This window comes from Urocampus carinirostris, chromosome 3 (genome assembly GCF_059441175.1).
Source record: "Urocampus carinirostris isolate Australia breed hairy pipefish chromosome 3, RoL_Ucar_1.0, whole genome shotgun sequence".
Lineage (NCBI taxonomy): Eukaryota > Metazoa > Chordata > Actinopteri > Syngnathiformes > Syngnathidae > Urocampus > Urocampus carinirostris.
This window is the reverse complement of record NC_142351.1, coordinates 53,654,796-53,677,760: the sequence shown is the minus strand read 5'-3', so window position 1 is coordinate 53,677,760 and position 22,965 is coordinate 53,654,796. Positions and strand designations below refer to the sequence as shown.

Sequence of the window (22,965 nt, the reverse complement as noted above, 5' to 3'; positions counted from 1 at the left end):
TTCCGGTCTCCCAAAGTCCAGAATCAAGAGTCTTAATCTGGTACAAAATGCTGCAGCCAGGCTTTTAACTAGGACAAGAAAGTCCGATCACATTACGCCGATTTTGGCTAACCCGCATTGGCTCCCTGTTAGCCTAAGATGTGATTTCAAGGTTCTCTTGGTATCATACAAAATCGTACATGGACTTGCTCCCTCATATCTTTCGGATCTGATTTTCCCCTGTGTCCCGGTCCGAAGCCTTAGTTCTGAAAGCGCTGGCCTACCGGTGATTCCAAGAGCCAATAAGTGTTCCGCAGGTTCTAGAGCGTTCGCCATCCAGGCACAGGTGCTGTGGACTGCTCTTCCCCCTGAGATCCGATCTGCAACCTCAGTGGAAATGTTTAAATCTAAGCTTAAAACACACTTCTACACTAGAGCATATGAATAACCTATATTTTTGTTGACAATATCTCTTTATTATTTGTACTTGTAACATCCATTGCAGCCTGGTCATCCTGAAAGGGGGATTACCTCATGTGTGGTCCCTTCTCAAGGGTTCTTCATTTTCCTCATGTTGAGGTTTTTGAGTTTTTCCCTCATGTTGGTTTCAGATCAGGGGATGGTGTAATAATAGTCTGAAATAATAGTCTGTGCAATAACCTGTGCAGCCCTTTGAGACTCTTTGTGATTAAGGGCTATACAAATAAAAATGACTTGACTTGACAAGTATATTTTCTTTTCGTTATAACTGTGAATTACATTGGTCGTGTAATATTGCACAGCTGAGCAATAGTAGCCCATATTGTCCTGGGATTCTGATTTATTGCTTGCTGTCATAGTAAGAAATATGAGCAAACAGATGAAAGAGGGCAACAGAAACATTCAATTGAATGCAGCTCACCAACCCTTATTCGATCTCAGCATAAATTTGTCATTTTTCACAGATCGACCCTAGTCTATTTTGCACTCGGCATCCTGTCAATTTCCAGTGAGCACACTGCTGAAGTGTTTGACTCAAACAGTTTTGCAGCGGTTGCTTCAGGGCAGCTGAACTACTGTCACTTCAGAAACACCTTAAAAAATGCAGAGCAAGCAGAAAAACATGGAAATCTCTTCTTGTACTGCCCAGGGAGACTGTGTTGTGTCAGCATGCTGAAATTACCAACACAGATTTGGGGTTGGATTAGATGGCATCGAGATATGTTTATTTCATGAACAAAGTCAAGCAGTTTCGGGGCATTCATAAATACGGAACGAGGTTCAATCTTTACCGGGAGAAAGACAATTATTTTGTGTGTTGGAATGATAATTACACACAGCGGCTGTTTACAGTAGAATTATTGCCTACCTGCTACTTTGAGATTAGTTGACAACAAACACATTCTCTTTCTTTCCCTTTCCTGTCTTACAATGAGTGGTGGGATAGTGTACATTGGGTTGATAATTATAACTTGTTTTTATTTGTGCTCAGTCACAAGCAGTTTTTTTTCTTATCATGGTCCTGGGCACAATTCTTATTCAAAGCCATTCATAATTATGAAAGCTTCAACAAAATAGCATTGTCAACTCTACTGAGCTAGCATTGTAGCCACGGTTACTGAATCTGTATTCAGTAGTGTGCAATGCCGTCCAGTCACCAGTTTCTCATCTGTTCAGGGTACAGTGAGAGACTGTGAGCAGTTCTTTTCCACAATCAAACATAAGACATGGGGCCCGGAGCTGAAGCCCAAAGTGCATATATGGTTTAAGGGTCCGAGCCCATAGTAAACCTGAAGCTGCACCTCGGCGCTGCACTTTGGTGGCACGCGAACTCGCAGCTTCAGGATTACCTCGGGCCCGGCCCTTCAAATCAAGTTAATCCGTCGGGTTCGGGCTGGTTCAGGCTTTTATACCCGCGGGCCGGGTCGGGCTGGATTTCTTATGCTTATTATTTGGGGCGGCAGTAGCTCAGGAGGTAGAGCGCTCGTCTTGGGATCAAGGGATCCCATTTCGAATCCCGGCTTGTCCGTGTTACATGTCGAAGTGTCCTTGGGTAAGACACTGAACCCCTAATACCCCCAATAAGCAGGTTAGCGTCTTACATGGCTGCAATACAAGGCCGCTATTGGGAAATGTGAAGCACACTGTAAAGCGCTTTGGGAAGTCATTGACTTGAAAAGCGCTATATAAATGCAGATCCTTTCATTTTAATTTCATTTCATTATGCCTGATTTCACTGTATCTACTATGCATGCCCTCTAAATACAAATCACTGCAATATTATTCTATCTATCTATCTATCTATCTATCTATCTATCTATCTATCTATCTATCTATCTATCTATCTATCTATCTATCTATCTATCTATATTTACGGTATTTACAATGTACTCATGATATTTCAACTTTTTCACCCACAAATCAAGCAGTCTTAATCTTTTACACCAGGGAAAAGTTAACAGCAGAAGAGGACTTCTCAAGTCTGTGACGCAATCTGGGCTCATTCTCAACAGTATGGTCATTGGGTGGATGTTGAAAGTGCCCCGACGCTGTTGTTCCGAAATATAGGACGCTGTAGTAATAAATGTTGTCGTCTTCGTAAACAATATCAGACTCTGGTAGTTGGACTTGAATGATCTGAAAACACATGACCTTGACAACTTGGAGTAGAATGACAATGCTGCAAACGGCTTCAGATGTGTGTTGGACAGCGCCATTGGCATTCTGCAGCCAATAGCATCGAAGCTAAATTCCCCACGCTAATGGTGTGTACAGGGCCTTAGTAATAATGAATGATGTTAAAATATAATTGATTCAAATGTTGAACATCGAATTAAACATAACATGATAAAGTGTTTCAAATCAGACTCCCAACCACCCAACCACCACACCTCAATTGCTAATCACCCAAATTTTTTCTTCCTTTGATTCATTGCTACTCTAATGCTTAGGCCTTGGTCCACTCAGTTATTGACCGGCAGCTTTGCAGGGGTCGATTCCAATACTTCTTAGCTGTCATTTATTTTCTCTTCATTCACTAAGCTTCTCTCAACAATGTCTCTATTAAGCAAGTAAGCTTGATGAGACAACAATAAGACAACTGAGTCCGTGAACTTGTTCATTTGGACAAGCGTCGCTTTGGAAAATCCGAGCCCGGGTTGGGTTATGCCCGTCAGGCCGAGCGCCTCCTCTAATGTCGGCTTTTACATAAATAAGAGCCTTTTTTTCTCCCCGTCTCTTTCTCTAATGCACACCCACACAGAGGCTGTCAGCGGCACATGAGGATGGAAGGAGGGAGGCGGGTGATGCATGACATGTGAAAAGGAAAAAGCGTTGCTCTTAACGCCTGTTTTCTCTTCACTTTGCTCCCTTTCTCTTCTCTGAGCATCCATGTTGTGTTCAGGTGCCTTTTCTCGCATGGAAATTCAAGCTATAGACCCACCCCGCTACTTTACACCCATGAAAAAAAGATTCCAGATTTTCCTGGACACTCCCACTGGTTAAGAAATGTTTATGATTTGCCGTTAATTTTTGTAAATAAGGGCAGTGCTGAATGGGTCTGACAATGGGCCAGTTGACCCATGATTAATCGAAATATTAAATTGTGATCGGTTGCCTCGTAAATCAAAGTAGCCTCGATGTATGCCTCCCTCACCATGTAACGGCAATAACACAGATTCATTTTCGTCAGTGTCACTGAGCACACACTTTCTTGTTAATTCAGTAACGCGTTTATGTCTTCACATACCGAGAGAATGCTCACCAAGTGGTTGCCACGGCAACACAGTTTTTCTCTCTTCGCCAACTCATCCTCTGTCTCCGCCGTGACACTGAAAGTCCAGTTTTGAAGTGCGGTGATCTCTGGTCGGTTGTCATTTAATTGATTGAAATCAATTTCTTGTAAAAAAATCATTGAGATTTTAAGATCGGATTGTGTTTATTAGTTTGTCTGATAATAAATAAATTGGACTCATAAAAATTGTTTTCATTTCAATCAGTACAGAAGAGATAATAGTTGCAACTACCACTGTAGTAAACATTAAATAAGGATAATCGAAGTAACAGATTTGCCCTCTGGGAAGTGCAATTTCTTGTTGATTAGCATGAAATTAAAGCCTAAATTTTAAATGTTTCAGTCCTCTAAATTAACAAGACTATTAGAGAAATTGGGGTGAAATACAATGAAATGATTTGCGAGACAACATTTTCATACCAAAAACCGAGATGTAGTTCAGTTCTTCAAGATCAAAGCGATCAGGGTTTTATTTTGGCTCCACGAATCACGTTTGATTGAATGTGAGGCTGCCAAATGGGCCGTTTGCTTGCCAGTGGCTCTTATTGCTCTGTTAAAAACAGCACAGCCTCGGGCTCAAGGTTGCAAACCTGCAATCTTTACTGAAAAAGAATCTACGCTACGGGGGGGGAAACACTCCTCAGCTTTGCTTTGATGGGGGCCGACCGAGCGTCTCATCGCAAAGAAGTGTTTGCTAAGAAAAGTCCGACACTTAGTGAAATGTTGTAAAAAGTTTTCATACTTACAAGTAAACAGATTTTAAGTACTATATTTGATTTTAACATATATTTTGAGCAAAACTATGGACAGGGTTCGTCTTGGTGCTTGAAAACCTTGAAAATCCTTGAATATTAATGTTGAGTTATCATAATGACAATTCTTGATGATTGCACACGCAAGATCAAAAATGCATATGTAAATCTTAAATGTATTTGTGGATCTGCAAAATACATGACTCCGGATTCCTTGTTTAATGGTACTGGTGAAATTGAAAAAAATTGGCTCCTTAAAAAAGCCCTTGAATTTATATATATATATATATATATATATATATATATATATATATATATATATCTATAAACATTCATTCTTACTTATTGTACTCTTTCATTGATCTATGAATAAAAATAATCAATTTAGCTCAAGATAAAAAAACATTAATTATAGATATGAGTCAAATTTTGCTCTTCCACAATGTTCATTAAATAAAGCGATTCAAAATAATGGCGGCACACAAGAACGAAATGTCACCAAATTGTGAAAGACTTAAATAATGACAACATTGTACAACGTAATAATAGAGTGTATGTGGGAGGTGGAAGATAAAAAGGTTCCATGTGCCCTATCTTGGAAGAGCATTTCTTTGTTCCACCTGTCTCTGTATCTCGACCGCAGAGGTAGAATAACAGCAAATGTGTCTGTGTTCTCTGCATCCTACTTTTTTCAGTCGTGAAAGGAGTTTCAATTATTAGGTTGAGAAGATTTTTGGTTGTTCCTCACAATTCTAGAACTTAAGAGCAGTGGCACTTACAGACATTTCGGAGGGCAAGTGCTCAGATCCCATTTTCTGATTTCTCTATAAAAGAGGTACTTTTAATATATCATTGTAGCAATAGAATATTATTTTGGACTGAATTTAAATGATTTCAATAAACATATGGTTTTGAACTGACAGTGTTTCAATTGGATTTCTAATTATCCATCCATCCATTTTTTACAACGCTTATCCTTACCAGGGTCGCGGGGCAGTGGGCAGGGGACTTCCTGAACTGGTTGCCAGGCAGTTGTAGGGCACACAGACAATTCACTCACTCATTCACACCCAGGCACAATTTGGACCGGCCAATTAACCTGCCTTGCATGTTTTTAGAATGTGGGAGGAAACCGGAGGGCCCGGAGTAAACCCAAGCAAGCACGGGGAGAACATGCAAACTCCGCACAAGAAGGCTGGTCGCTGGATTTGATCCCATAACCTCAGAACTGTGTAAAAAATTGTATAAAAATCCTCACTGAAGTCACCTTCTCAGTTGGGGAGAAGGTTTCTTTATAATATATGCCCTCTACCTGTCTGTACCCCGACTTATATAGCTTTAAACGTTTCAGGATGGTAGAGGCTGAAACCCAACTTTCCCCCACTGCTTTCTTTCTTTTTAGCAGTGTACACAGGGTGTACGATTACCAGTAGACATCCTACTTTGGACGAAGTCGAGCACGGGTTCACAATATGTGCTCTTCGCCAGTTCACGCCAAAACAAACCACTTGTGGAGTCAGAGAGTTTCGTTCTGCTTTATTTTGCACCTCCGCAGTGGCATTATGTACTGCCATTCACACCGGTGGTCAAATAACGTAATGAGACTGCAATAACGCGCTAAAAGAAATCACATGTCCAAAATTATAACCATGTTAATAATTCTATCTCAAAGTGCCTTTCATGAGACTCAAAAAGCAACCAAAAATGTACTCTTCACTGGAATTTCAGGGGATTGCACTCAAAGCAAACTGATTTTTTTTATCAGTACATATTTCTTTAATTATTGTTTGTCAGATTCATTATTATTACAAATACTGTAATCCCTTGTTTATTGTGGTTAGTGAGGACCATAACCACAGCAATTGTTGTCTAGTAGTAATTGATCATGGCTACACAAGTTCTGTCTTTTCTAGGCAGGCCACAATGGCATGCTTCAGTGGCCCGTACGCCCCCCAAAAAAGCACTCTGCTGGCCCCTTCTCCCAGCAATAGTTGACTGTCGATAAGGGCTCACAGCCACATCATTGCACTTCATTTTAGGCAGCCAGAACGGCACAGCTCCCAACTAATGTTCCTATTGCCATTCCCTGCTAGCTGCAATTTAGGATTGGGGATGATGGATCACAGCTCAGCAAGGGCAGTTCATTTTTGGCAGAAATAAGTGCAAAAAAGAGTTGTGAGACACAACAAAAGAACACTTTGTCGGGCCCTGCTCATGGCAATATGCAATCAAGGATCATGGATTGCGGCCGCACAAGTTCAGTTCGCCTTTTGGTGGACAGCATGGTAAAAAAAGAGCTGTCAGGCCCGACAAAAATGTGCTCTAATGGCCCCTGCTAGCAGCAGTAAGCAAACGGTAACATTCGATCGTTGTATATTCTTCAACCCACAATACACCACAAATCATGAAGTACCATGGAATTACAGTAGATTGACATGAACTGTAGAAGAATTTATCATTACCGTAGGGCAGGATCACTTATTTTAAAACCTCTACCGTGCTTTTGAAGCTCGATTTTTAAAATACTGGTACTAGTTGATAATCGTCCTAATGGCCTTGGGCGCTTTTATTTCTCTGACTTTAGTTAATATTTGGTTATGATGGTTATGTTTTGGGTAAGGCGCGACACATTGCTGTGTATAGATACAAGGATTTTTGTTTGCTTTACAGAAACACATATTAAATCTAATTAGAGGACTTACTGCTTGAATTGTCTTGCCAGTGCCATCTCCTCTATTTCTATCTGTCTGCTAGCCACAGCATCCATGCCAGCGTTCTCCATCCCACCATAAAATATAAAAATGCAAAACGATTCAGCAGTGATAGCGGGCAGCTGTGAAATTGCCAGCGCAATTTAATGGGCACCACAAACATTTTGCTGTGATTAATTGGTCCACATGTCGCTTTGTAATCAGTGATAACACTAGAGCGCTGGGTCGACCTCTCTCTCTCGTTGTCATATCTTGACAGTTTTTGCTGTTTTGTTATTTTGTCGTCAGCACCAGGTCTGCCAGCCTGCCCTCCCCATGTTGTGACAACCATGTCCCTGGAGATGGAGAAGACCATCACCAAGCTGATGTATGACTTCCAGAGGAACTCCACGTCCGACGACGACTCCGGATGCGCTCTGGAGGAGTACGTTTGGGTTCCGCCCGGCCTTAGCCCGGAGCAGGTATGTGCACGGCCAATTTCCTCCTCGTTTTTCTTCATTCTTTTTTCATCTGGTTTCCGACACCTGCACGTTCTAATAATAAAAGTGTTTCTGTGCTACACCTAGACTGAAACGAATTGAATTAAATCAGGAAGAGGAATTTAATTATTTGGGCCTTCCCTTCTCAAAAACACAATGACAGTTAATTTGCAGATTCCCTTCACGGTGCTTCAGGAGACTTTGGCTTGGGGGTGATCAGAGTAGCCCGGGGTCAAAGTACGGCAACTAAGCTCTTGGGCATTTTTATTTTGCAAGTATCTTTTTATTATTGTGACTATGTAAAAGGACAGTGTGTAATATTTAGCGCCTCTTAGTAAAATAATTTTAAACCCCCATATAAACATTTTTTTTTAACACAATAGATTTGAATTATTTTACATGAAATGAGCCTCACCCACAGGGAGCTGACATAATTGTTGGGCACCTTGATGAAAACCCCAAACTTGCAAAAAATAAATAAATAAATTGTGCAGTTTGGTCATATTGACTCTTTATAGTTTGTATTCTTCCTTGTAATTTTGACCACTCATTTTCTCATGATCAGCACAAGAGAGCAAAATCGTATGGTCAAATAATATACACTGTTCCTTTAACCGTTTACCGTCCCTCGCACTTATTAAGCATGACTAGTTGCTAATTCTAGTATTAGCCTTAGGGGTGTTAGGAATTTAATACATTAAAAATGTATCGTTTATCAAATTGTTCGAATTAGTTATCTGACTTGCCCTGCGATTGGCTGGCAACCAGTTCAGGGTGTCCCCTGCCCACTGCCCGATGATTGCTGGGATGGGCTCCAGCACCCCCACGACCCTACAGAGGATAAGCGGTGCGGCTAATGAGATGAGGTAATGAGTTATCTGACTCCATTAACCAAACACAACTTACATTCGCCTAACAATGCATGCTCGTTTCTGTATGTAAAAATGAACAAGAGACCGGCATTTCCACACTGGGGCAGATTTAATTTCTTAAATAATAAACTAAGTGAATTCCATCGAATTAACCGTATTAGCCAAATTATGGTCGCTCTTCGTCGAGCCTCCTTTCTCGATTGTCCCTCTCGATCGATCTCCTGAAGTTCTTCTGCCCACGTCTTTTCACAAGCTGGTGTGCCGGCTACTCCCATGGGCGTGCTGACTCCTCACGTGGACTCCACCTCGTCTCCTCTATGTCTGGACCCCGAGCGATTATCAAATCAGTGTCTGGCCTTCTGCGACTTGGCCTTCTCCGTCCTGTTATCAACAGAACTAAACAAAACATTCGGAACGGCGTGAACTTAAGCCTTCTCTGTGAAAAATCTTCATTGCATTCAATAAATGTAACATGTATAAAATCCTTTATAGTAAAATGTATAAAATCCTTCAGGGGCCACATACTCTTTCTACTTTTGGGAAATAGATTGAATTGCACGCAAAAAAAATTGATAGTGTTTAAGCAAAAGGTCACCAAACTATTTTCCACTTGTATTGCCGAGGTATCAGATTAAAGACTTTCGATTGGCATATACAGAAAAGTAAATGCATCAATCCATCAAGTTATTTATTTCTCCGGCCCATGAGAAATGCTGTGCGCTAAATGTTCGAGGTCAGGTTGGGAAGAGGGAATCGGAATGAATGGGAAGGGGAATGAATGTTTTGTGAGTGTGTGTGTTTTCTAGACTCGAGCCATCTCCCAGTAGGTGGATATGGCTTTTATAGATAGATAGATAGATAGATAGATGTAAAAATGTGGAAAAGTTTGAAAAATCGGGGAAAATTATTAAAAAGTAATGAAAAGATATTTTTAAGTACTGAAATGTAAAGAAAAGTACTAAAAACTGAAATGTAAAAAAGTGAAAGACTTTCTGAAAGGTAGTCGAAGGTTTTCAAAGAAGTGAAAAGCTCCCGAAAGCCTGTGAATTGAGGGTGTGAACACATCTTTAAAATCGCAGATACATTTTAAGACCCATTGAGCCTCATTCTTTCTCAGTATTGTCTAGCGGGCCGGATAATATCCCTTGCTGGCTGGATTTGGCCTACTGGCCATATGTTTGACAACCCATATTTAAAGCAACAGTGTAATATTAAGGGAATAGTAGTAAATAAATGTAATTCATAAAATAAACCCAATATTGATTAAGATATCTATATACATATTAACTAACATCCAAACGAGCATTTTTGAATACTTGAAAGTTGAGAAATGGGCAGTTATTTCACACAACATGAGGCTCACCTAGAGGGAGCTGATATAATTGTATGACATCTTGCTGCTACGGGAACCCAAAAACATTGACAGCTGGACAAAAAACTTTAACAAAAATGTAGTGATTTGGTCTGTTTTCTTCCTTGGACTTTTTAGCACTCGATTTTTGTTGTACAACACAATACAGCGACCTCTAGGGGTCAAGTAATCCATTCAATGGGGTCTCTTAAAATAGAGTTGCTATTTTAGGGATGTGTGACCTACTTTGTCCATGGAGACATTTGAAAACGTCATCAGAATATACAAAATACAGTGACTTTTATAGAACCACCTGGCCAATGAGCTGACGGCACAATCATTCATTAATGTACAAAAAAAAACTACAACTTTTCTTGACACATTAAGTAAAAATCAGTAATTCCTTATAGGATCTAAAAAAATTACCAGAGAAAATAATGTTACGGGCTGGACCTAACACTGAGAGATGCTACAGGTTAGCATTGCGTTAGCAGCGACCTTTAAAATATTTAATGACACTTCAGTTGGAGTTACCTGTAAAAGTACAGACACGACAAGAAGAATTACTTGCACTGTACTGTTTATTCAAATCAAAACACCTTTGCTTTTTTAAAGGTCAACAGCCTACTCTGCAAAAAAAAATAATTCTTGCCCCATTCCATTGAAAGAAACTTTTGCTTGATATCGGTACACTTTTTCTTATTTTAAGATATGTTTTCTCTTTTTTTTCTAGAAAATCCATACTTAAAATAAACCAAATTCCTTTTTTTAAATTTTTTCTATAATCTAAGAAAACGTTTTTTCTTTTCAAAAGAATACAATTATCCAAAATGTGCAAGATGAGATATTTGTGGTAATCTTAAAAGTATTTTTCTTATTTGATTTAAGAAACAAAATAGAATAGCTTTAAATAACATATTTTATACTTAAAATAGGTCACTTTTTCTCATCTATGGGGTGGGATTTTTTTTACAATGTAGACGTCATCCTCTTCGCTACAAGCACCCCTAGGGCATCATGTTCATCTGTTATTAAACAACGGGGTAGACTGCTGGAAGTGTGAATTTCCCTACGGGGATGAATAAAGTATCTATCTATCTATCTATCTATCATTATTGTTAAAATGTCAATGCTAATTCAAATGGTGACAGGAAGTAGTATCCTTTAAAGAAGTTATGTAGTCATGCAATGCTGCCAAAAGCTCAGGTAGGGAGGACAAAACTTATATTCTATAAATATCCTGTTTGTTAATATTTTTTGTTTAAGAGATACAAGAATTAAAAATGAGTTCTTGTTATTTTAAGGGTGGGGAGAAAGAGAAGCAATTACTTTTGGCGCACAATCTTGCTTATGTATCCCAGTTTTGTTTAAGGTGGTGTTGGCCCTGGGGAACAAACTGTCTCCAAGCATCTTAGTCCTTATTTTAAGTAACATTTTACCATTACCTGTCAAATGGAAGCAGGTCAAAGAGGTGGTGGCCAGGATTTGTTTGGCTTGCCAATGTCCTCCAGACAGGACAGAGAGTAGCCAATGATTTTTTTGGGCTGTGTTCATGACTCTCTGGATGGTTTTTCTGTCTGATGCTGTCCTCCCCTACCACATACTGTGATTCCATATGCCAGAATGCGCTCATTGTGCCTATGTATAGAAAACTTTGTATTCATACCTTATTGTTGTTAATGTGTTGCTGCTCACTGTAAAGCACTACTTATCATTACACTCTTGTTCTGATGCACTTACAACTTAGGCCAGTTTCCAAACTTTACTTTGTAAATAACTTTGCCTTGCATTTATCCTAACATTCTTTAGAATTTGCATGTTTATCTTTTAGTGACACAACTAATATTATTGTAAACAAAATTGACTACTTTGTTATCAATGACGACGATGACATTTCTAGTTCCAATCCTATTGACAAAAATGTTAAAAAAATTAAAGGCTGCTCTTACATTACAACATGTTCATTTTGAAGATACTTTTATCATGATAGCCGTTCCCTTATTTTCCTTTATTTTAAGGTTTAATTAAACAAAATGTATTCTTTCAATTTTGTTGACTCAACGAACTCTGCCGAATGAATTCTTGTTTTCCAAATGCAATGCTAAAGCTGATACATGGCACAAACCCAGTTCACATTCAGAAGAGTGACAAAAGCGTATGTTAAGAAGCAACCTCATTCTGATTGACTGATTACAGTGTTTGAACAGAGTCGGCGAAGCAGTGAACAAACGCCACCCGGCTCACTCTGGCGAAGAAGCAATTTCCCCCGATGGCAAAAGCACCATTTGTATCGGAAAAAAAAACGACAGAAACGCATCACTTGAGAAATGAATTGATGTTTCCGTCTTTCAGTGTGATGCGCGCTAGGAAACTAGCCTTTGAAAAACGGACAGATTGGAAGGCTTTCGACAGACGTTTGGTTGGTTTGATTGGAAATGCGTGTTAATAAGTTGATACGTTCCCTTTGCAATTAAAGTCGCTTCCTTTTAATTGCGCGCATGAGCGGGCTGGTTTAATCGTTTGCGGAGAAAAGGCGACTTTTATCGGTTGTCACGTTTGATAAAGAGGTTTTGTTTCTCTGTGGGAGGCATCCAAAAAAATATGATAACATGTTGTTCATTTCAGTTGCAGTCCTTTGCCTGTCAGTCATTTGAATAGAAAGACTAATTGTAAAAAGGAAAAAAGAAGTAACAAAATTGAATGAGCCAAAGTGTGTGCAATGTTGCTTTGTGACATTATTTTGACTGAATCGAAAATACTTGCTTACACTGCAAATAATACAATCTTGTCCCACTTTTAGAAAAATGTGCTGGTTGAAAGCTCTTTTGACATTTTTTGGTAGAATCAGAAATTCACGTTTTTAAAAAAATCAAGCACATGGTAGATCGCTTTGCTTGTGTTCTCTATTGGCTTAATAATAACTGATTGTACTGAGTTTAAATTTTATGTTAATATATAACAACTCTACACAAATGCATTGACAAGTATTTTCCCCAATACTGTATATATTTCTATGAATGTAAAGCAAATTGATTCACAAATTAGTATGTATACCTAGCCGTAGAAAATGGAGACCTCAGTTTACTGTTCAATGCCTGTAATTAAACATAAGAGTAGGAAATAAAAATCTAAAATAAAAATGACCAGTGACTCATTGCTAATCTTTTTTTTTACCTAGATAGATTAGCACTGCCAATGACAATCCAGAAAGCGTGCATATCCAATCAACTTTTAATCATGCTTTTCCTTGATTGTCTCATTTATAACTTAAACCATTTTCACTGAATAATACGCAAATCTTTGTCTTGTCATCATCAGGTTCATCAGTATTACAACTCCTTACCCGAGGAGAAAGTTCCATACATTAACAGCCCTGGAGAGAAATACCGCATCAAGCAACTGCTTCATCAGCTGCCGCCGCACGACAACGAAGTAAGACACATCAGCAAATAACTTCTGGCTTTTTCAAGCATGCCACAGACATATTTCAGACCAAATACATTTTTTTTCTATCCAGGTGCGGTATTGCAACTCTTTGGACGAAGAAGAGAAAAGAGAACTGAAGCTTTTCAGTAATCAACGTAAGAAGGACAACCTGGGCAGGGGCAATGTCCGCCCTTTCCCTTTGACCATTAACGGGGCCAATTGCGATAAGGTAGGAACAATGCAAGAGGCTCCCCAATTTTAGATAATGTCTTTTAGGTAGGAAAGTGCAGCTATCCCTTGACATCAAGACATTTTTTTCTATGCTAAGTCCACATGCAGTGAATAGGCACCAACTCAGCTCAATCTGATGACATCCTTTTTCTCCTACCCCTTCCACTTCTTTGAAAGAAGCAAATGATCGATTCCTCCTAGAATTACGAATGCACGACCCGCTTACCATGTCATAACTTCGAGCTCTGTTGGTTTTGATGTAACCTATTAGACAAATGTTCATTCCGAGTGTCTTTTCTTGCTTTTCCTGTAAATTCCACGCACTAGCAAAGAAGATTTTACAATTTACAAAGAAAGTTAACATTTACATTGAATTTCAAATTTACAAAGCAAGTTCAAATCTAAATATAATAATATCAAACATATACTGTATATATAAAGACAGTGAACATGTATGCAATTATTTTCACAAGATGATTCTCTGTTGTATATGTACATCAATTGTTCTGTGGCTCACAGCATATAAGTTATTTTCCTGCAGGTCGGGGTTTGGTGGGGAGGCTGATGGATTTGACAACTCTGGGAAAGAAACTGTCTCAGTTAGTCATAGCGCAGATGTTCCTGTACCGCTTTTCTGATGGAAGTGGCACAAACACCTCTGGCACAAAAAGTCTGTGGCTGGTGGCTGAGATCCATGGCGACGGGCTACGCTCTTGTTCTTCTTTTGGCCTGCATATATTGATTCCAGGTCTGGGTCAACCCCCTATGTCCCGTGCAGTCCTAAGCACCCACGCCAGTTGTTTCCTCTCCTCTGCTGTGCATTTGCCATACCACGCCATCACATTGAGGCCTAGGATGCTCTCGATTGTTGCTCTGTAAAAGTTGAGCAGCCGAGGGTAGAGACCAGCCTGTTTAAGTGTCCTGAGGAAGAAGATTCTTTGCCAAGCTTTCTTAACTAGCCGGCAGGCGTTAATAGACCAAGAGAGGTCTGATGTAATGTGGAGGCCCAGGAACTTGATTTTCTCCACCCGCTCCACCACTTCTCTGTCCAGGAGGAGTGGGGCATGGTCAGTTTTTATAGTACCTCTGAAGTCCACGATGACCTCCTTGGTCTTTTTAGTGTTCAGCACCAGGCTGTTTGCTGAACACCACCGAAAGAGCTGTTGTATCTCCTCTCTGTAATGGGTCTCAATGTTGCCAGAGATGAGACCCGCCACAGTAGTGTTGTCCGTGAATGTCACGACTGTATTGGTGGGAGGGATGGCAGCACAGTCGTGAGAAAATAAGATGAAATCGGCTGGGCTGAGCACACACCTCTAAGCCGTGCCTGTACTGAGGACCAGGGAGGATGAGGTCGCCTTCCCGATTCTCACCATCTTAAGCCTGTTGGTGAGAAAGTCCCTGATCCAGTGGCTCAATGATGCGGGCAGGCACCATGAGTGTAGCTTTAGCACTACCTTGTCTGGGGTGACAGTGATGAAAGTTGAGCTCAAGCCTACAAACAGCAGCCTGGCTGCTGAGCATGGGTCATCGTATGTGCAGGGTCACAGAGTGATGATGATGATGATATATCTATCTATCGTTGCAGTGTAATTGGTATACTTACCTAAAAGAGCTTGTATAGTGTTTTTATCTAAGACTTTTTGTTTTCATTTCTGTCTTTCACAACTTTATTGACGCACATGTTAGAAGGTTGAGACGGTTTAACCTCTCACAATACTATACAAATCAAAACAATGTGATAATGAGATAAGCTCTGATGCCGTTTTAGCTGATAAACCAACACAACGGTGTATTTCCTTGTTTAACGGCTGTTGGCGCAAACGCTTCACTAGATTACCGCCCCCCCTAGCCAGTCATAGTTTCTGAAACAGGGGACGTTTCTCAATGCCAGATAGCTGGCAGTTAGACACCAACTAGAAATCGGATTGTCTAGGCCAACGGCTTTATTCAAGACTAATATTATGCCGCAGGATTTTTTGATTTTTTTTGTATAGTCCTCAGTATAGATCTCTGAGCATAGAAACAACTAATGACTAAAATGTTATTGGTTAAATGCTTAAAAATGAAAGCACTCATGGCGAAGCATCACAACCACGAGAAAGCATTTAAAGGAAGCTGACAGACAATTTGGAAATATTAAATAAGTAATGATGTATAAAATATAACCAACATTACATGAAACAGATATTTTTAGCTGTTGCAGGCCCTCACGCCTTGCCACAGATTAGAATAGATCAGATCAAACTATTAGGCTGGGCTTAGTAAAGATTATGTCCTTTGCTGCCCTTTAGCGGCCAGAGGGCCCATCCTAACCTTTGATAGAAATCCCCTTGAGACTTGCTTCTTTATTTAACCTACTCAGAAGTTGGTGGCGATTTGAATCATCCAACTGGCCAGGTCAGGCTTGAGGAGGTATGTTTGACAAACTGGCTGTATGCATTCGAAATCTCTTCCACTGTATGAAGGGGGATTACCTCATGTGTGGTCCCTTCTCAAGGTTTCTTCATCTTCCTCATGCTGAGGTTTTGAGTTTTTCCTTGCCCTCGTGTAGGTTTTAGATCAGGGGATGGTGTCATAGTTTGCAATAAACTGTGGTCTGTGCAGCCCTTTGAGACTCCCTGTGATTAAGGGCTATACAAATAAACATGACTTGACTAGTATACCTCCCTTGGCTGCTACCCAGCTCTCTGCGCACCCGACCCCTTTGGCCCCTCCTACAGGTGGTGAGCCCATGGGAAGAGGGTCCCACGTCGTCCCTTCGGGCTGTGCCCGGCTGGCCCCCGTGGGTAAGGGTCCGGCCACCAGACGCTCGCCAGCGGACCCCACCTCCAGGAGCGCTGCTGGGGCGCTGCTGACCTCGACCCGGGACGTTGTGAATCGGTGGGCGGAGTACTTCGAAGACCTCCTCAATCCCACCGGCACGTCTTCCTCTGGGGAAGCAGAGCCTGAGGACTCTGGGTTGGGCTCTCGTATCACTGGGGTTGAAGTCACCGAGGTTGTCAAAAAACTCCTCGGTGGCAGGGCCCCGGGGGTCGATGAGATCCGCCCGGACTTCATTAAGGCTCTGGATGATGTGGGCGTGTCATGGTTGACGCGCCTCTGCAACATCGCGTGGACATCGGGGACAGTGCCTCTGGACTGGCAGACTGGGGTGGTGGTTCCCGTCTTAAAGAAGGGGGACCGGAGAGTGTGTTCCAACTACAGGGGAATCACATTTCTTAGCCTCCCTGGTAAGGCCTATTCAGGGGTACTGGAGAGGAGGGTCCGCCAGGAAGTCGAATCTCGGATTCAGGAGGAACAGTGTGGTTTTCGTCCTGGCCGTGGAACACTGGACCAGCTCTATACACTCTTCAGGGTCTTTGAGGGTGCATGGGAGTTTGCCTGTCCGGTCTACATGTGTTTTGTGGACTTGGAGAAGGCATTCGACCGTGTTCTTCGGGAGGCCCTGTGGGGGGTGCTTCGGGAGTATGGGGTACCGCACAGTCTTATCCGGGCTGTGTGGTCCCTGTATGCCCGGTGCCAGAGTCTGGTCCGCATTGCCGGCACTAAGTCGGATTTGTTCCCGGTGAGGGTTGGGCTCCGCCAGGGCTGCCCTTTGTCACCAATTCTGTTCATAACTTTTATGGACAGAATTTCTAGGCGCAGCCTTGGCGGGGATGGAGTCCGGTTTGGGGGCCTCAGCATTGCGTCACTGCTTTTTGCAGATGACGTGGTGCTGTTGGCTTCCTCAGGCCGTGATCTTCAGCTCTCGCTGGAGCGATTCGCAGCCGAGTGTGAAGCGGCCGGGATGGGGATCAGCACCTCCAAGTCCGAGGCCATGGTTCTCAGTCGGAAAAGGGTGGTATGCTCCCTCCGGGTCGGGGAGGAGGTCTTGCCCCAAGTGGAGGAGTTCAAGTATCTTGGGGTCTTGTTCACGAGTGAGGGTAGGATGGAACGGGAGATCGACAGACGGGCCGGTGCAGCGTCTGCCATCATTCGGACCCTGTACTGGTCTGTCGTGGTGAAGAGGGAGCTGAGCCGAAAGGCAAAGCTCTCGATCTACCAGTCGATCTACGTTCCTACCCCTCACCTATGGTCATGAACCTTGGGTCATGACCGAAAGAACTCGATCCCGGATACAAGTGGCTGAAATGAGTTTCCTCCGCAGGGTGGCTGGGTTCTCCCTTAGAGATAGGGTGAGAAGCTCAGTCATCCGGGAGGGACTCGGTGTAGAGCCACTGCTCCTCCGCGTTGAGAGGAGCCAGTTGAGATGGCTCGGGCATCTAATAAGGATGCCTCCTGGACGCCTCCCTCGGGAGGTGTTCCGGGCATGTCCCACCGGCAGGAGGCCCCGGGGGCGGCCCAGGACACGTTGGAGAGATTATGTCTCTCGGCTGGCTTGGGAACGCCTCGGGGTCCCGTCGGATGAGCTGGAGGAGGTGGCTGGGGATAGGGACGTCTGGGCTTCCCTTTTAACGCTGCTGCCCCCGCGACCCGACCTCGGATAAGCGGAAGACAATGGATAGATGGATGACTAGTATACAGTGCATCCGGAAAATATTCACAACGCTTCACTTTTTCCACATTTTGTTATGTTACAACCTCATTCCAAATTGTATTAATTTAATGTCTTATCTCAAAATTCTACACAGAATACTCCATTATGACAATGTGAAAAAGTTTTTTTTTTACTTTTTTTGAATTTATTAAAAATAGAAAACTAAGAAATCACATTTACATAAGTATTCACAGCCTTTGCTTAATACTTTGTTGATCCACCTTTGGCAGCAAATACAGCCTCAAGTCTTTTTGAATATGATCCTACAAGTTTAGCACACCTATCTTTAGGCAGTTTTGCCCATTCTTCTTTGCAATAAGTCTCAAGCTCAATCAGGTTGGATGGGAGACGTTTGTGCACAGCCATTTTCAGATCTCTCCAGAGATGTTCGATCAGATTCAAGTCTGGACTCTGGCTGGGCCACTCCAGGACATTCACTGAGTGGTTCTGAAGCCAATCTTTTGAGATCTTGGCTGTGTGCTTTGGGTCGTTGTCCTGCTGAAAAATGAACCTTCGCCCCAGCCTGAGGTCAAGAGCGCTCTGGAGCAGGTTTTCATCCAGGATATCTCTATATATTGCTGCATTCATTTTTCCTTCTATCCTGACTAGTCTGCCAGTTCCTGCTGCTGAAAAACATCCCCACAGCATGATGCTGCCACCACCATGCTTCACTGTAGGGATGGTATTGGCCTGGTAATGAGCGGTGCCTGGTTTCCTCCAAACATGGCGCCTGACATTCACACCAAAGAGTTCAATCTTTGTCTCATCAGACCAGAGAATTTTGTTTCTCATGGTCTGAGGGTCATTCAGGTGCTTTTTGGCAAATTCCAGACGGGCTTCCATGTTCCCTTTACTAAGGAGTGGCTTTCGCCTGGCCACTCTACCATACAGGCCTGATTGGTGGATTGCTGCAGAGATGGTTGTCCTTCTGGAAGGCTCTCCTCTCTCCACAGAGGAACGCTGGAGCTCCGACAGAGTGACCATCGGGTTCTTGGTCACCTCCCTGACTAAGGCCCTTCTTCCCCAATCGCTCAGTTTAGAAGGCCGGCCAGCTCTAGGAAGAGTCCTGTTGGTTCCAAATGTCTTCCATTTACGAATAATGGAGGCCACTGCGCTCATTAGGACCTTCAAAGCAGCAGAAATTTTTCTGTATCCTTCCCCAGATTTGTGCCTCAAGACAATCCTGTCTCGCAGGTCTACAGACAGTTCTTTTGACTTCATTCTTGGTGTTTGTGCTCTGACATGCACACTCAACTGTGGGACCTTGTATAGACAGGTGTGTGCCTTTCCAAATCATGTCCAATCAACTAAATTTACTGCAGGTGGACTCCAATTAAGCTGTAGAAAGATCTCAAGGATGATCAGTGGAAAAAAGATGCACCTGAGCTCAATTTTGAGCTTCATAGCAAATACTGTGAATACTTATGTAAATGTGATTTCTTAGTTTTCTATTTTTAATAAATTCAAAAAAAGTAAAAAAAAAACTTTTTCACATTGTCATAATGGAGTATTTTGTGTAGAATTTTGAGATAAGAGATAAATTAATACAATTTGGAATGAGGCTGTAACATAACAAAATGTGGAAAAAGTGAAGCGCTGTGAATACTTTCCGGATGCACTGTATATGGCACATAGGGTGTAAGGGGTACTTTCAAATTTCAAATTTGTAATATATTAAAATCCATCCTTTTTTTTACTAAACTGTATTTCCACCATCTTTCAAAACAGTGCGGCGGTCAGATCCAAGGAGGTGACATCGTTGTGTTCGTGGCCAGGGCAGGCCATGGAAAATGGTGGCACCCCAACTGCTTCGTCTGCTGCATGTGCGAGGAAATGCTGGTGGACCTCATCTACTTTTACCAGGACGGCAAGATCTTCTGCGGCCGGCATCACGCCGAGAGACTGAAGCCGCGCTGCTGCGCCTGCGACGAGGTGCGCAAAAACACGCCCTAGGCAAAACGCCGAGCTATCACTCGCAGCCGGGATATTTGGAGCTGCTCGCGAACGGTCTGGTGTGAAAAGATGGTTCGCTGTTCTTGCCATGTCTCCTGAAAGCTGCTTGTGTTTTTGTGCGCCGTATGCGAGGCAAGCAGGCAAGTCACGACAACAAATTGGCCGCTAATTAAAGTCTTGTCATGATATCATAATAAAGTGCTTTTATAATGAGGACGGCGCAGTGAGGGGGTGGTTAGCGGGTGGCTTCCCTATGGTTTCCTTCTAGGACCGCCGGGAAGAAAAATTCAAAGCTGCAAGAGACAGTTTGATAAACATGTCAAAACTGATTTTTCTTTTCTTTTTTTAATTTTTAGCACCTGGCAAAGGTGAAAAACGCATAAATGTAAAAACGTTCGCGATTTTAAATTGGCCCTGACCTCTATCGCAATGGTTCATAAATTAGTACTGCAAGGTGCAGTCAAGAGAGGCCTTTAAGGTTGTGCTTCACCTGTCATCTTGAAAATGTCAAGTCAAGTCATATTTATTTGTATTGACCTTAATCACAAAGAGTGTCAAAGGGCTGCACAGACCACAGACTAATGCAAACTACAGACTATTATTACACCATCCAATGATCTAAAACCTACATGTGAGGCATTGTTAGAAAATTCATATATTACAAATGTAGCGTTTACCAAATTGTTCGAATTAGTTATCTGACTCCATTAACCAAACACCTCCTAACAATGCATGCTCGTTTCTTTTTTGGAAAAGATAAACAAGAATAGCCGTCATTTTCACACGGGGGCAGATTTATTTTCTTAAAGTATTTAACTAAGTGAATTCCATCGAATTAGCCGAATTAGCCAAATTATTGTCGCTCTTTGTCGAGCCTCCTTTCTCGAGCCTCCTTTCTCGATTGTCCCTCTCGATCGATCTTCTTCCGATCTTCCCACGTCTTTTCACAAGCTGGCGTGCCGGCTCCTCCCATGGGCGTGCTGACTCCTGCCATGGGCGTGCCGACTCCTCCCATGGGCGCGCCAGGTGCCAGCTTCACCACCTACTCGCCGAAGGGCGTCGCGATGTCTGAAAAACTCATATCAGCAGAGCTTATAAGAACAACTTCTCCAAACATACCTGCCTTCCTGCATTGCAGAGGCTCCTCTTGCGTCAGCCCTTGTCCCAGTTCCTGCTGTTTTCTGTAAACATCATTCTCCACTAGGTTACATTGACCTCACCCCACAGCTCAGCCAGTGAATATCTTTTGCATTTAAATGTAATTTGTATTTGATCGTATAAAATATTAAATCCTTCACCATGCAATTATCTTGCCTCTTGGTGGAGGGCAATATTAAGAACAAGGATTCCGATTTGGTGGACACCTTATCCCTAAACAATAGAATTATTGATAGTATAAAAAAGCAAACAGCCAGTAAAGCTTTCCAGTATTCTTGTATCATTAATAAAAGAGAAACCCTTACCTTATACTGAGGTATATTCATTTATTTGTAAATCTGACTGTGCCTCACCAGACACGGACCACACTGCACATCACTGCCCGGGTGATATCTGAGATTTTCAACAAACGAATTAGCAGCCGTACATAATAATATACAGGGCGGTCTTGAAAAAAGAATATTGTAATACAATTCCTTGGTTTGTATGATGCAATTAAAAAAATATCGTAACACATTTAGGATTCATTACAAAACTAGTGAAATATTGAAATTATTTGATTTTTTTATTATGGTTTTGGCAAAAATATCATATCTCAAAATATTGGAAAATCATGAAATAGTGTATTTGTAAGCTATTCAACTAATCAGCAATAGTAAAATAATAAATGGCTTGCAAAATTTCAGTTTATTTGTACTGAATCCAGAAGGAGTGACATTTTTGTTATTTCAATTGCATTAAAATTAAAATAAAAAACCTGACCAAAGTATTTTCTTATGAAAGAGTTATTTGTGGACGTTTTGTGATAAAGGGCTACACCTATAAATGTGACTATCAAGTGACTTTCAAGATAACCCTGTACATATTTTATCATTTTAAACTGAAGAATATTATTTTTATTATATTATATGTGATTTTTTAAATGGCTGTACTTCATATTGTACAATAATAATTTAAAAAAAACGTCATTGTATTTACTGCAAAAAAAATCCCTATTGAAAGCTTTTTCTGATTGTTATTTAAAGGATTTTTGCAGAGGGAAATCGTGTTTTTAAGGTTACCGTCAAATGAAGACAAAAGTAAACAACATAATAGATTTCTTCTTGGTAAAATAAGAGACCTTTATTACTATTGCTCTACATGTCTAATTTTGAAGAGCGTACTAAAACACAATTCTTAAAATGAGAAAATAATGTATTTCTCCCATATTGGATTATGGTGCTCATTTTAAAGATTACTTTTTTATTTTTCCTTGATTTACTAGACAAAATAAAAACTGAATAATTTTCAAAATTATCTACCGTTTTGCTTGAAGACACAATTTTGCTTTTTTGGTATCAATGTTCTTGTTCTATTGGTCAAACATGCGACCACATCGTTGCTGTCATGTGAAAAAAACCTGATTTTTGTTTTTGTATTTCTGTTATCTTACTTTTCCCTCAATGCTTTATAAAAAGAGTTTGATGAGTGACAATTTTAGATATTTTAATTTTCATCACATCAATTTATTATCTCACATTACACGTATTTTTGCTCCAATATGCATTTTGGTGGGATAATATAATGATTTTTTTTCTTTTTTTTTTTTTTTAAATGTCAATAGTTTGGAAAAAGTGGAATAAAATAATTTTGTGGTGGGCAGCACGGCGGCGCAGTGGTTAGCGCGTGTGCGGCACAGTTCTGAGGTTGTGAGATCAAACCTCCTGTGTGGAGATTGCATGTTCTCCCCGTGCTTGCGTGG

General features: G+C 41.4%; 1 protein-coding gene across 1 annotated transcript in view; it reads left to right on the top strand.

Moving 5' to 3' along the window:
• The window catches only part of LOC148370130 (prickle-like protein 2), a 66,238-nt gene that overhangs the window by 31,963 nt on the left and 11,310 nt on the right, over window positions 1-22,965 (top strand). Inside the window, exons 2-5 of the mRNA XM_088332477.1 lie at window positions 7,503-7,675; window positions 13,235-13,348; window positions 13,434-13,571; window positions 19,842-20,045. Coding sequence (XP_088188603.1) covers window positions 7,544-7,675; window positions 13,235-13,348; window positions 13,434-13,571; window positions 19,842-20,045 — 588 coding nt within the window. The 5' untranslated portion in view covers window positions 7,503-7,543. The remainder of the gene's footprint in view (window positions 1-7,502; window positions 7,676-13,234; window positions 13,349-13,433; window positions 13,572-19,841; window positions 20,046-22,965) is intronic.